This window comes from Drosophila subpulchrella, chromosome 3L (genome assembly GCF_014743375.2).
Source record: "Drosophila subpulchrella strain 33 F10 #4 breed RU33 chromosome 3L, RU_Dsub_v1.1 Primary Assembly, whole genome shotgun sequence".
Lineage (NCBI taxonomy): Eukaryota > Metazoa > Arthropoda > Insecta > Diptera > Drosophilidae > Drosophila > Drosophila subpulchrella.
The window spans coordinates 11,357,534-11,371,788 of record NC_050612.1 but is presented as its reverse complement, the minus strand read 5'-3'; the positions used below and the strand labels follow the sequence as shown (position 1 = coordinate 11,371,788).

The 14,255-nt window shown below is 40.8% G+C and overlaps 1 protein-coding gene across 8 annotated transcripts in view; it reads right to left on the bottom strand.

The window, feature by feature from the left end:
- LOC119555219 (band 7 protein CG42540) overlaps positions 1-14,255 on the bottom strand; it is a 42,242-nt gene that overhangs the window by 27,189 nt on the left and 798 nt on the right. The window contains exons 1-4 of one of the 8 annotated variants that reach the window (XM_037866492.1): positions 12,680-13,453; positions 5,852-5,951; positions 5,486-5,498; positions 108-403 (exon numbers count right to left, since the gene is read on the bottom strand). In XM_037866492.1, coding sequence (XP_037722420.1) covers positions 108-403; positions 5,486-5,498; positions 5,852-5,951; positions 12,680-12,730 — 460 coding nt within the window. In that variant the 5' untranslated portion in view covers positions 12,731-13,453. Of the gene's footprint in view, positions 1-107; positions 404-769; positions 816-5,051; positions 5,077-5,187; positions 5,200-5,485; positions 5,499-5,851; positions 5,952-12,679; positions 13,454-14,255 lie in introns of those variants that run through there. The other 7 variants (XM_037866486.1, XM_037866490.1, XM_037866484.1 and 4 more) reach the window with 7 other exon arrangements.

The following is a 14,255-nucleotide window of genomic DNA, read 5'->3' as shown; positions in this document are numbered from 1 at the left end:
GAAATTTCAATTGTGAGGTCGATTTACAAGCATTTTCAGAAGAACCTTGTGATACCTCACCAGAAAAAGAAAGCCTCATTTAAATTGGAAGCCCCGGTGGTGCTTACCCCGGTCGAACCCGAATCCTGTGGTGGATCCCGAGGCGGTGGTGTCGAGGGCCACTCGGCGGGGCGACACACTGGTCTCCCGCTGGCTGCTGTGGTTGCTGCCCAGCATCGGATGCCTGCCGGTGGTGCGCTGTGCCTGGCCGAGGTGGTTCTGGTGGTGCAGTGCCCACTGGTTTTGGTGCTGATACTGATTACTGTGGTGCTGTGGTGCAGGTCTGCCGTGCCGCTGAGGTGGCTGTTGCATGCTGGTGGCAGTCACTTGCCACAGGCTATCCGTTCGGTCCGATATTTTGGAGCTTTACGTGTCAAGTTTTTGGGTAGAATTCTTCTGCTTCTGTTCCTGCCACTTGCTAATTGCCACAAGTAGCATTCAAACAAACACAAACATACACCCACACACTCAACGAAAAGTTTTGAGGCCAACTTTTGGTTGAGTTTGCCACCGCTTTCGTTTATTTAATTTTCCCTTTAAGCAGCGCTCTCGACCAAGAACTCTGTTAAAAAGTTTTTCGGGCACAAAGTTTTCCGGCTCGGCTGGCGTTTTTCCAGGACTCGCTGGCTTTTTGCACAGTTTCCTCACTTAAATTAGGACAGCCACAAAGGGAAAGCCACAACATCAACAATGTGCGGTGCAGCCACTACGATTGTCAAGTGAGCCGTACGTAAGATGGCGTTTCTGCTGCCCAGACTCATCCTTAATCCAGGAACCGTAGTCCTTAATCCTTTGTCCACCAACCGGAACACGAGCTCAGTGAAGGAGGAGCAGGACACAGGAAACACAGAACCAAGCACGGCAACACGGAAAACTAATTTAATAACAACACAGAAAACTCCTGGGGGCATGCAACGTGCCGATTCGCTGGTTGTCCGCTCGCCTTTTCCACAAGTCCGGCGTAGTTTATAGACCAAACCGAACTGAACGATGGTTAAAAACTTATTTACGTATTTATCGAGTATATATACCCCTTTGTTTGCGCTTGGCCAACAATCGCCGTGGGCGGGGGCTCAAGGAGTGGGCCACAATTTATGCTAATTGCCATTGACAGTGGACAAGTTAATAGCTCGCAAAGTACTGTTCGCTTTCCGCTTACGTTTTCAGCCCAAGGATGCAGGATGTGAACTGCCGGATGCCAGATTCGGATTTCGGATTCAGATTCACATTCAGATACTGATTTCAGATGCCAAATGTTACGGAGACCATTCGCAGATGGCTTTGATGCAGCGAATCCTTTGTTGGTGACAACCTCGAACTAGTTTACTTCGAACAAGATGCAGCCCCGAAATGTATATTACAATAAAAACACTCGGAAAAATAAGTGTATATTATCAACAACGGAAGTACCGTTTTTTAATGTGAAGGTGAAGTATGCAACAATATATTTCAATCTCAAAAGTGCTATGAATTCATTCTGAATAATGAATATACCCATACATTTAATACATTTTGGATTTGGAAACGAACTGTGTTGAATTGGAAATGATTACTAATTATAAAAGTTGTAGCTCAAATTATTTAAAGAATACCTGTCACTTGAGACGATTTTGGCCTTGGGTGAATGGCTTGATATTTAAGTAATTTTTCCAAGTGCAGCCCAATCCCTTACCAAACCCCAACCATTGTGGCAAATAGCCCCCGCAACCGCCTTCATTATGCCAGTGTTCATTTGGCTGCCGCTGATGCTTTTGCATCAGTCAAGTCAAGACGAGTCAAGTCGACTTGAGTCAACTCGACCGCGTTGTCAACTGTCGCATCTGTGAGCAGCCCATCCCATCCCATCTCCCAGCCTCCCAGCGAAAAAGGCCCCCTTTTTGGGCCTGCAAGTAGGCCATTTTGGCATGTTCTAAGCCCGGTCCGCAACTATATATATGTAGGAACTACGAACGAAAGGCTCTAGTCCCGACTTTCAACTTTCAACCGGTTGCTCCCGTGGGCAGAAAAGTCACGCAAGGACTCTACACTCGACTATCCAACCTCACCCATTCTCGGCTGGCATTTACATGCTTGCATAAACCTGAATATTTAATGTTTCGGTCCCCAACAACTGTTCCCTCGTTATCTTTGTGTTTGTCAAATTGAATTGTAAATATTTGAAGGGCGGCAGTTCTCATTTCCCCTGCTGACGTAGATAACTAATGCATCCGATGAGTTCAAGGCAAAACTGGATAAATAGTACAAGTATACGGGTATTGCATGCACAGCAAATTAAATAAACTGGGAAAAGATACATATCACTTACAGAAATAAACATTCGGAATAATTTAATTGCTAAAAACGGTAATAAATGGTTTAATTTTTAATATTCCAAGGAAGTCGATTTGGGATAAATGTATTATAATATAATATTTGTTTCAAATTTATAATATTGGTTGTTGCCCAACAACATTTTAAGAGACTTTACACAGATATTTGTTATTATTAAAATGGAAACTTCTTAGTAAATAATCTATAAAAAGCACTTTTAGCAATACTACAAACTGGACTAAGTAGTAGTACAATTTGTAACATTTAATAGAACTATAGAATAAAATGGGATTTTAAATTAAATGTAAAATAAGCGATTTTATATTCCCCTTGTTATTATTAAAATGGAATATATGAGACCACTCTAATCCAAACTGAAGGTTTCTAAAACATCTCTTTAGGATCTGGTAATTAATATTTGTTTATGGTGTATCCCAGCCAATGAGAGGAAACTATTGCTTTTTATTTACCTTTTACTACCTGAAGCGGGTAATTGCATTTCCCATTTTGAGCTTGGCTAATGAGCAAAAACTGGTCTTGGAATTGATATAAATTACACTAATTGGTTGCTTGTGCACCATACACCAGTTGCCAGGCAATATAATGTGTATACGCACACATAAACAGATATCAAGTGCCCCTCGCTGGCAACAAGTTAAGACTGGAAAGCCTGCAAAGCTGCTGTCCTGCTGGTAATTATCGGAATACGTATACGTCCTGTTGCACCGCGACGACCAGGACGACATGTTGGCCGTTAGCGTCTCGTGCTAAAACGCCACTTGTGCCAGTTGCATCGCCATTTGCCTTTTGTGCGTCAAATTAACAACTTCCGCATGAGGCCACACGAGGCACTTGCACCCGAATGCGTCATTTTCTGGGCTGCGTTGGCTGCCTTTTGTCTGGCAAGCCGTATTGTCAGTGCCTCTTGGCCAGCTGCCAGAGTCTGGCTAAAACTGGCTAAGAACCGACGAGACTGGAGCCGACAGGGCCTATTATTGTGCTTTAATGGCAGCTAAACTGGCTGGCTATTTAGCCAAGAGACAGATACAAAGACACGCCTCCAAAGACGCCCTAGTTAATGGCATTCTTAAAGTTTTCCCTTTCCGTGTTAAGTGTTTCTCTCCCATAAAAAGCCTTTAACTGCTGTTTGCCAACTATTCAATACTCAATTTCCACCATTTAAATGCCTTGTTTCCGCTTGGCTCAATGTCCTCGGGGAATCCCAGCCCGATCGATAGACAATATCCTAGCTCTCGACTCAACTTGGCCAAAATGCCAAGCATTCGCCGTAAAACTTGTGAAAAATCTGTGCGCATCAAGTATGCTTCAAACGTATCATTTGAATCTGGCCGAAAAGGGGAAAAATGCTCAGACATTTATTTTATTATTTTTCTTCTTGCCCTTTTTGGGCGGAAAAACTCATAACCGAAACGAGCAAGGAAAAACTTTGGCCGCTTACACAGAAGAAATTAAGAGGTTTGTACTTGAAACTATAAGTTTGAAGGACATTTTTGGACTCTTGGCAATTAAAGAGAAAGTATTTTTCTTGAGATGGTAAAAACTTTTTGGAGCAGTCATAATTCATTTAAATGTATGTAACTTTTTTAGAAATTATATAGTTAAATGGTTTAGATTGCCTTGTATTCTTGAACTTTTAAGAACTGAAAATTCTCAATTTTTAGCTTGATTTTCTATACTATATAAAGTTCTATTAATAGCTTTTAGCAATCTAGTAGGTATTTCATTTGATTTTTTGTGTATTTTGAAAGATAAAATCAAGCCTGAGCCGACTAGGCTATTAAAACGACAAGGATGTGAATCCTCCCAGAGAAATTGTATACGCTCTCCATTTTTCACTACTTTTTTCTGTGCATCAAAGTGAAAAAGGCTGCGCAAAGTTCTTCAATGAAAGACATAAAATATTTGCTCTATATGGTTTTCTGTGTTTGTGCTCGCATCTAAGGCGATTTTCTTAACTTTTGCTGCAGCAGCCAGAGCATTGAACTGGTAGCTCCTGAATTTGTTGGCAGCCAATTCCCGGGGGTTTGGGTTTCTCGTCTCGGAAAAATGGGGTTAGACTGCGCCCAGCCGAGCGATTTTAATTTCTTTTATTCCCGGCCCGCTTTTGTCATTGGCCTGCAAATGATTTGTTTCTTACTTTTGTTTTCGTTGCCTCTGCTAAATGCCAAGTTTATGCTAAATTTGTGGGTCGAAAGGGTTGGACAACTGGGGACCCAAATTAACTAATGATGAAAAATGCCCCTTTCCCTTTGAGGGTCTTTTGTGCCCGGGTCCGGGTCCAGGTCCAGTAATTTACAGCGGAGGTCAGCATTATGGTTTATGAGCTCCTCGGCTGGCCCAAATGAAGTTGTCGTTCGGACGGACAGGCGGACTGAAGGGCCGAAGCCACAGAGCAAAAGGCCCGACGGGCATATGGCACAAACAGATATTAAGTATACGCCCCCGAGACCATTTCCTTTTGCTGCCAAACGTAAATGTATATGTAAATGCAAATGTAATGCTAATGCGTTTCACACAGGCGCACACAAAAACCAAAGCATACACACATGCATACAGGATGCATTGCTCATACGCCCTGTTGAGCACTGAAGAGCAATCAGGCGCTTGTAAATATTTCATTTATGCACTCGGAACTTAATTTCGGGCTAAACTATCTCAATTGTAAATGAAATCATACTTACCAGCACACATAACCTATGCGCATATTTGCACACAGTTTGGTTGTTTATTATTTTAGTAGATCTATGTATATACAAACCGAAACCGAAATCGTAATCGAAAGAAATGTTATTTGAATATTAATCATATTGCACTCACCAAGTCTACGTACTACAGATGGAGAGATGTGAAATAGAAGCGTTTGGTTGGTTTTTGGTTGGTTAGTTGGATTTTGATGAGGCATTTTCGTTATTTGATATTTAAAATGCAATTTTGTACAGATTGAGAGCGTTCCAAATTCGTCGAATTTGTTGGGCAAGCATCATGAAATGAGTTTACGTTTAATATATAATTTAAAGGAAAGAAACTGGTTAGTCGACGAATATACAAATTGCATGGTGTGTTATATATATATTATATATGCTATAGAGTGTGTCGAAATGACGATTGCATCTACGCTTGGCTTAAATCTAGGCTAAGAGTAAGGCGCAGCTGGTGTGTGAGGCATGCAGAGACATGGGCGTGGCGGAGGGGATGCAAAACGGTTAAGCGAAATGTGAAACGCTATTTATTTGCCCCTCCTGCTGGGGTGGGGGGGGGGTGGTGAAAGGGGGGGGGGGTTCTTTGGGTATGTATGTGGGGATTAAACTAAGTATGTCAACTGCAAAGCCAGTAGGTCAGGGATAGTGGTCCTGCCAGTTTTGTTACCTCTCTGTGTGATTGGATTGGTGGGGGGATGGATGGTGTTCGAGGGGGTGGATGTTATAGGGACTGGGTCTTCAACAGGGGGTCTCTGTTTTTGGCTGCCCGACGACACACTTACTTTTCATGATCCGATTCCTGTACTCATCATCGCGCTGCATGGCCACACTGCCACCGCCGTTGGAGACCATCGAGCTCACTTGTTCCATGGGCACAATATCCTGCAAAAAGGATACACAGGAAACACAAACATGAATGCCACGACTGCCATCAATCATACTGTATACACCCGCCATATGTTTCCCCTTTGCTTATCGGCAGGAGTTATGTGGCCATGGGAAAAACCCAATAACAGAGAAATATGTGGCGAAACCTAATTAGGAAAAAGTGGAAAAAATGCATGTCCTGCGGCCAAAATAAATTCCATAAATTTCCTTTTCATTTTTAATTGTGTGCAGTAGCAGCGGCAGAGGCTTTTGGTAGGAAAAATGAACTAGATAAATTGCGGCTTTTTTCCTGCGCTTTTGTTGAAGTGCCAACAAAGGCATTCCATGTTATATATGTTTTTTTTTCCCGGCTGGCACTTTGACTGGTTCCAGCTGCCCGGACAGGAAGAGCCCAGAGGAGCAGCTGCTCCTGCCCAGCCAGCCGTGATATATTCCCTCAGATATATGTATCTCTGTATTGTGTGCACTCAGCGGACTGTGCCCCCAAAAGGGGGGAGGGGGTTTCCACGAGGGGAGATTGAGTAAAATGGATTATGCTCGGCTCGTTCGTCGACATTTATTAATGAATTTACAGGATTAGCGGGGTAATAAACGCATTTTATCCTCCGGTTAGCTGCGGCTGCTCCTTCGGATTAGCTGGTGAAATGCTTTGTGTGAGTGGTTCTCAGTGCAATGAAAGGCCTTTTAATACACATAATATTTCACCATGATTGCCCTGATTTTAGGTGGCAAAAGGGAAAGAAGAAATGAGTGGTTGACCAAGTTGTAAATTATCCTTATCTCGATTAACTTCAAAACTTTACCACTTTACTCTTTGCTGATTTTAATTTTACCAAAGAGATAGCTTTTAATTTGATTCTTATCGTAATGGTTAATTACAGAGCTAAAATAAATCCAATTTTATAACCAACAACTATAGGCTGGCGTTTAATTAATGCCTCAAACTAAGTGTGAACAAATTAAACAAATGGACCTAAAGATAATAGTCAGCTATTAATATTTGTACAAGAGCTTTTTCATCAGAAAGTAGGAGATTTTTTAAAGGAATAATTAATTTAAAATCAAATAATAACTGAGTTTACAAAGCTTGAATAAATAGTCCAACATTTATTTAAATTGAAAAATTTCCGTGCTAGAGAAAAAAGTAAAACCCGAATATTTCTTTATAATAGTGAAAATTGCATAAAGAATAATTTTGTATTTTTTGGGTGAAGAACAAAAGTTTGTATTTTATTTTAGCAATGATAGTTTGATTGATGACACAAAATGAATATCATAACCATGCCGAAATAATAAATAAAACATAAAGCACTTCATGGAAAGACATTATTTGAATGGTGAAATATAAGAGTAAATCGAAATAATAAAGCAAACTGTTCTAAATTAAATAATAAATAATAGAGAATAAAGTTAAATCCGATTAAAAACGCACAATAGATATTAAACAGAATAAATGGTGAACTAAATTCGAGCTGAATAAACATTAATTTACATTTATCCCAACCACATGCAGTCTTTGTTCTTTTGTGCTGGATGATGATTTGTGTGGTGCCAGAGTGCTGAAGTTTATAATATATTCCAGCAAATAATAGTTTGATTGATGGTCCGAAATGAAATTCAAATAGATTTAAAGCGAAAATCTGGGAAAACAAACAATTTCCCGGGAGAGGGAGCTCTGCCACTCAAGCCCATTGGCAAACAAACCAAAAAACAGATTCACTTGGACAATGCAGTGGAAATGTGAGCCTGATTTTGAGCCCCTCTTCGGGTCAAAGGGCACATGGGCATGCGGCTGAGCACGTCACGTTTTCGACATGTATAATGCGCAATTCAATTTTGATCTAAACACGCATTATGCAGCATATTACGCATACGCCATGCTGCCCATAAAACAAGAGCAATTTAAATGCATGGCCTCCAATGCGGAGTTCCGCCTGCTCACCAACTTTTTGCGACTTTTTGGACTTTTTCGACTGTCATATTAACGGCCTTTGCATATTGAAAATGTTTTGCCTGCAAAATGTGACAAACTTTCGACGACACACTACAGTCGTTGTGAGTTTTCCTTTTCGGCGTTGTTTGCTGGCTCCCTGCCAGCATGCCAGCAGATACATATCTGCCATGTGCGGATGTGGAGGACTATAACCAGGAGTGTATGTCCCCGGATAACTGAGAACTGAGCACCGAGCACTAAGCCAACCGGTGAGTGGGTTTGAACAGGCTTGAACAGGTGTGTGCAGGTGGCAGTTGGCAGTTGGCAGTCCTTTCCAGGAGGCAGGATATTCGGTATGAGCTTCAATTAAAATGTTGCCGAAATTGCTTTTTGTTTTGCAAATAAACTAAACCTGAATGGAATATCAACGATGATACCCATGAATATGGCAAAATGTGGCGTAAACAAAGACCACTGAAATTAAAATGCTGGCTTAAAGGGTAAAAGCCAAATGACATTATATTACCATTCGAGAGCACAGAGAATAAAAAATGCATATGCCAACTGTGGGCCATAAAATTGCGTTGCATACATATCCTTTACTGAAAATGGGAATTTATGAAATGAAAATAAAAGCCAAATGGCTTAATTTAAAATTGGAATTATGGCGAAATGTAAAAATAGCTAGATGGAAAATTCGAGTAGTAAAGTAAAATAATGTATTATAATACGGAAAAGCCATTTAAATGAAAAGTTTAATATCGAAAAGCATGAAAAAAAGAGGAAAAAGGAAATATAATAGTCAGAAACTAGTAAATAAGTTTAAAAAGCAGGAAATAAAAGAGTATAAAATCAAAAAAAGAGTATAAAATGAAAGTCCCCTTAAACTAAAGTATAGACACAAACTGAAGACCCAATAAAAAAGGATTTCAAGAGTAAACTAAATGTGTCAACAGCAAAACACGCTCTTCACATAGATACTTGCGAATTTTCCGCATGAATACTTCTGCCGAATCAAGTTTTATTTCACCCCAAAGTCACCGCAGGGACTTGTGTGCAATTTGCATAAATCACGTGGCAAGTCCTGGCAACCCAAATGAGCTTTCCAAGTTTCGATAAGAAGCCGTCAGCAGATTTAACCTTTGCCACCTGTTCAAATTTCCCCCGCCCCCGTGTCGACAGAACTTTGCCATTTGCTGTCTGTCGCATCGATATCAATTTGGTAAATTGTCGGTTTCGCTGCTCTCGGATTTAATTAAATGCAATTGCCCTGGCAAGGACACACAGTGGATGAAATTCGATGTCCGGCTTGAATTGAATTTTTTATTCGCACTGCCCTCCGCTCTCTATCGCGGTTTTTCCCTCCCCCTTTTTTTTTGTTTGAGTTGGCCCAGCTTGGCAAATTTAAACATTTTCATTTACTTGTCTGTCGGTGGCCAGTTCGTTTTCACCCTTTTTCCCACCGCTTTTCCAACGGTGGCCTGCTACTTTGTCATGCAAATTAACGGGTATATTGTTGCGACATCGCGAGCCGCAGCTGTAAGTCACACAAAAAAAGGTCCTCCCAGGATCCCAACACGCACGTGAGTACACTGACAAAACCACAAATATTTAGGGAAAGCAACAATTTTAACAGATGTTTCTAAGATTTGACTAAACAGAAGAACTCGAATTAAAAAGAAATATATATTAATTTGTATTTTATCACAATCCTATTTATCCTACAGATTTATACAAATTTATTTATAAAAAATCAAATTGTTTTAATTTATTCTCGATCAGAACACTTAAATTATTACCAACAAAAGCCGAAATAAGCTATTATTAATAAAGGCGTCCAAAAGTATGCAGTAAAAAATAAAGGTCTTATTTGGGAAGAGATCCTGAACACTTTTTGATCACAAACTTATTATTGCATACTTTTAGGCATTTTCATAAAAAATTTCCTAACCTAACCAATGTATCGTTTACAATTAAATATTGGTAACACATTTATATTTTAATAACATATAAAATAAGAAATTTAAAAAATATGCTCATTTTCTAACTCGATTAAAGCAATTCTTAGTTTGTCAAGATTTCTTTCTGTGTCTATCTGTATTCGTGGGAGGTATGTACTATATGTGTTGGCCATAAATAAGCCATCGACGGGATTAGTGCGAGCGAAAGTTGATGGTCTGTACTTTGCCGCATATGCATGTATGTTGAATAATTAATTTTTATTGATCGCGATTGCGTGGTGACACCCCAACAGCCGCGTCCGCTGTTGTTTATTAGTTTTCTGAGGCTTTGTCTGCGCCCCGTTTGTGGGGCATAAAGGGCTTACGAGGGTCGGGCGCCATTGTTCCCAATGTGCCGCATAATTATCAGCACACACTGTTGATATACTGTCTTTATGAGGATGAGGATGTGGATGTGCGATGTGCGAGGGCGCACTTGCCGCTGTTTACCCAATTGTATCGCACTAATAAAGCTAATGTGCTCGCTAAACTGTTGGCCATGACTCGTATTTGGCCCAGACGATCCCAAGCCAACAGCCCAGCCCATCTGAAGCCGAAGCCAAGCCAGTTAAACCCGAACGAGAAGTGCGCTAATTGCCTTTCAAGTTGTTGACTGAACCATCCCATTTGGCTTTGCCTCTGCGTGCATGGCTCTTGGCCTGGCCAGAACAACTAAGTAGTGTAGCGTAACGTAAGGGCCAACTTTCAAGTGCTGGCAGAAAAATATCGGAGGGCGAAAGTTTGGGGGAGACGGGCTGAAGACTTAATCGATGTGGCAACTAAAGTCTCTTAAATAGTTCGAGGTTAGTGATTACTCAATTAAATGGTATTTTTAATTTCTTAGGCAATAATTAAACTCTGAGAAAAGTCATCTAATGTGCTTTAAATTGTAGATAAATCGAAAAATTCTAGAGGTGTCTAAAAGTATGCAACAATATATTTTAAACTCAGAGCTGCAATGAATTCAGAAAATTTTGATCCTTTTTATATAAACTTAAAGCCTTTATGTTCCTCAATTAAATACTAGTTTATCTGACAATTAAATTTTTAAAGGAAATTAACGAAAATAAATATTAACTATAGTGTAAATAAAATGACATCAAATTGTGTTAAAGTAACAATGCCGGATGTTTAACTAACCCATTTTGCATTTGTTGATTTCCACAGCAAACCTTGTATTCAAATACACTTGTTTGCCTTCTGTGATTATCCTCTACTGTTTGCGCTACAGCCATTGTGCATATTTAAATTGCGCAAAAAAAGTATGTTAAATATCTGAATGTAAATATGCAATCAACCTGTGCACCCACATCAGGTTTAAGTGCCCAAACCCTTTGACTTTCCCCACTGATCTGGTTTTTGACCCCGAACCACACTTAAGCCAAAGCCGCCGCCAAGTCAATGGCAAACCAAATATTTGGAGAAAGCTTAGGGCCACGGAGACAAAGGATCTGGATCTGGGCTAATGCCGAGCTGAGCGGCCTCAGGTGGTACAGCCTCATCCTGTTCTTCGTACCCATCCTCCTCTGGGGAGACCTTAGGCCAAATATTCGCCGTAAAACAAATGCGACTGAAAGCTTTGGCCAAGTGCAGTGTGTAACTGCAGCAGTCGACAGACAGCAGCGAACTGATTAAATATCCGGAACGGAACGGCACGTTACTCAGAATCCCCGGCTCAAATGTACACTCAGCATAATGCGAATCCATGTAGGGAAATGTAATTTGAACGCCAAAGCAAACAGCGGGCTGGGGAGCCGTTTTGAAAGGCTGCCAGGAAGTTGGCCAGGTGCTTGGGCTGAAAAACAAAGGCCGCCGCTGGATATTTACCCAGTGCCAGTGCAGCTGAAGCAGCAGGAGCAGTCATGGCATAGCTTTTCCAGCAGCAACAGCAGCTGCGGGAGCAGAAAACAAAGCCCTGGTAAACAGCCGGGCAATGTGATTAAAAAATAAAGGAGCGCAGGCAGCACAACAATGGGAAATGGAGCACGGTCCCAGGAAGTACACGGCGGGAAAGGAACAAATGCTTTTGGTATGTTCTTGGGTCGTAAAAAAACCCTGAGGTGTTCCTAAGATATCATATTTTTATAATACTAAGCTTAAAGATTTTGTAGATATTTTCTGACTTTTCTTTTCAATGCTAAAATTTAAATTAATAATTATTATACCATTATAAGGCTTTGTTTTCCGTGTAAAAATGGTTTATTGTCTACTTTTGATAAGCAAAACGTCAGTTTTCAGAACTCTACAGGTCTCAGACAATATTGATGTATCATTCTTATATTCAACAAAACGTGTTCTATACTTTTAAAAATTTTATTGTACCTATTTACATTCATTATTTTAAGTTAAACAAATTTTTATTTTCTTGAATATACTGTTTCTTAAATTATGATACAATTTGGGAGCCTAAACATTTTTTTTTTAATTTTTTTATATTTCCAGGTAATTTATTTTTAAAAGATCAGTGGATAATTTAAAACTTTAAAAATAATTTTACTATGAAATAATGGAATAAAGTTTGCTATAAATTATAAGATACTAAGTACCTATACCTTTTTTCTACTTTGATATACACTAATACTATTTGATCTATACTAAAATGATCTCTAAAATTGTTTTATATATTATAAATAACCCTGGAATTCTTTAGTTTTAGTTAAGACATTTTGAAATGATTTTAAATTCAATTTTATTTCACGACTAAATTCCTATAATATGGGTAGTATATTTTTTTCTCTGCAGCGAATGGTTTTGTAGTTTAAAGAGGACGGTTTCCAAAAGGTACTCACCTCGTAGCGCGTGTCGATTTCTGGCAACTTCTCCAGGAACTCCTCGACCATCTTTAGTTGCACGTGCGCCGAGCGTCGCAATCACACGCATACAAACCCCCCCCACGCACTCACACACCCCAACACTCACCCACACACTCACCCACACACACACACACTCGCACACAGGGCACACAGATACCAATAGTATTAAAATTGACACGCACCAAATTAAAGTTTCTGCTTATCAATTATGGACAACTACTAAATGGTGGTGCTGGGCTCAATTACTTTGTGGTTCTTTGGCATTGACAATAGTTCAGTCTGAAAAAACACCTGTTGTTCTTTTGTTCTTTTTTTAGATTTTAGATATAGTATTTGGAAGTCACACACTGAGAAATTCGTAGGTTGCGGTCCTTTTTTGTACAGACTGCTCGATTTTTGGCAGCCGATCTAAGATTAATCTAAGGTTTTTGCACTTTCCGTTGCCGTCTTTTGTGATTGTCTTTGGAGAAGGGAGAAAGGAGAAAGGGGGGTAGGGTGTATATGGACTTCTGGTCACTTGGCACTCGATTCGGGCGGTAGTCTTAGCCCACACACATGGGCACACAAACGAAGATACAAAGATACAATGTGTTTGAAGAACAAGCGGAGAGAAAAGGAAGACGAAGCTGAAGCTGAAGCCGTGGCGGAACCAAAACATGTGCCTCCGAGAACAGAACTCCTGTTTTCTTGGCCCTGTGTGTGCGAGAGACCAACAACCAACAAGCGCTGTCCGTTCACTGCCGTTCAGCACTAACAACAAACTGCAGAAAAACAAAACATTTATAGCCAGGCCAAAAGGCCCGAGTCCTCGAAAGCCGTCGTATTCGCATCGTATCGACGACCCGACCCGAGATGATGATGTTCTAAAAACTGTGAGATGCTGTGAAGCGCCGAAAATTGAAGGCAGCCATCGGCTGGCCGATAAAATGGTGGCAAGAATACAAAAAGTGTGGCGCGCTTTTCGGCGCCGGCGCAAGGCAGCTGAAAAAGCGAGGGGAAAACTAAACCAGACTGCAACTCCTACTCTCCCGGTATGTATATGGGATTCTTTAGCTGGTTCTGGTTCTGGATATTCCCCTCTCCAAGTGACACACATAAGGGTCCAGAGCTTGCAGTCCAACAAGACGGAAAAACGGCATCCATTGGATCGCAATCGCAGCTCAAGTGGCGAGCGTTGAGGACACAGGAGTTGCATGTTGCATGTTGCCCTGCTGTCCCTTTGTTTTGCCAGCACTTGTAAATAATTTGCAGCTAACGAAGGCGGCGCCACTCAAAGGAGTCTATCTCTCTAGCCTGGAGGACCCTCCTTCCACTCTATCTAGCGGAGTTTTTGTCCTGGTAAGGGGGTCTCCTCGTTTTTCTAAACCGACTCTGAAGTCGAGCAGTTATCATTAATCTCAAGCACACACGCTCTCAATCGATTGCTGTCAGCGGGCTGTGTTTGCCTAGCAATTACCACCGGAAAAACAACAATTACTCCCGGGGGAGGATGAGGTGGGGCACTTAAAGAACACTTAGGACTGCCCCACTGAGCCATTGAAATCAGGAACTC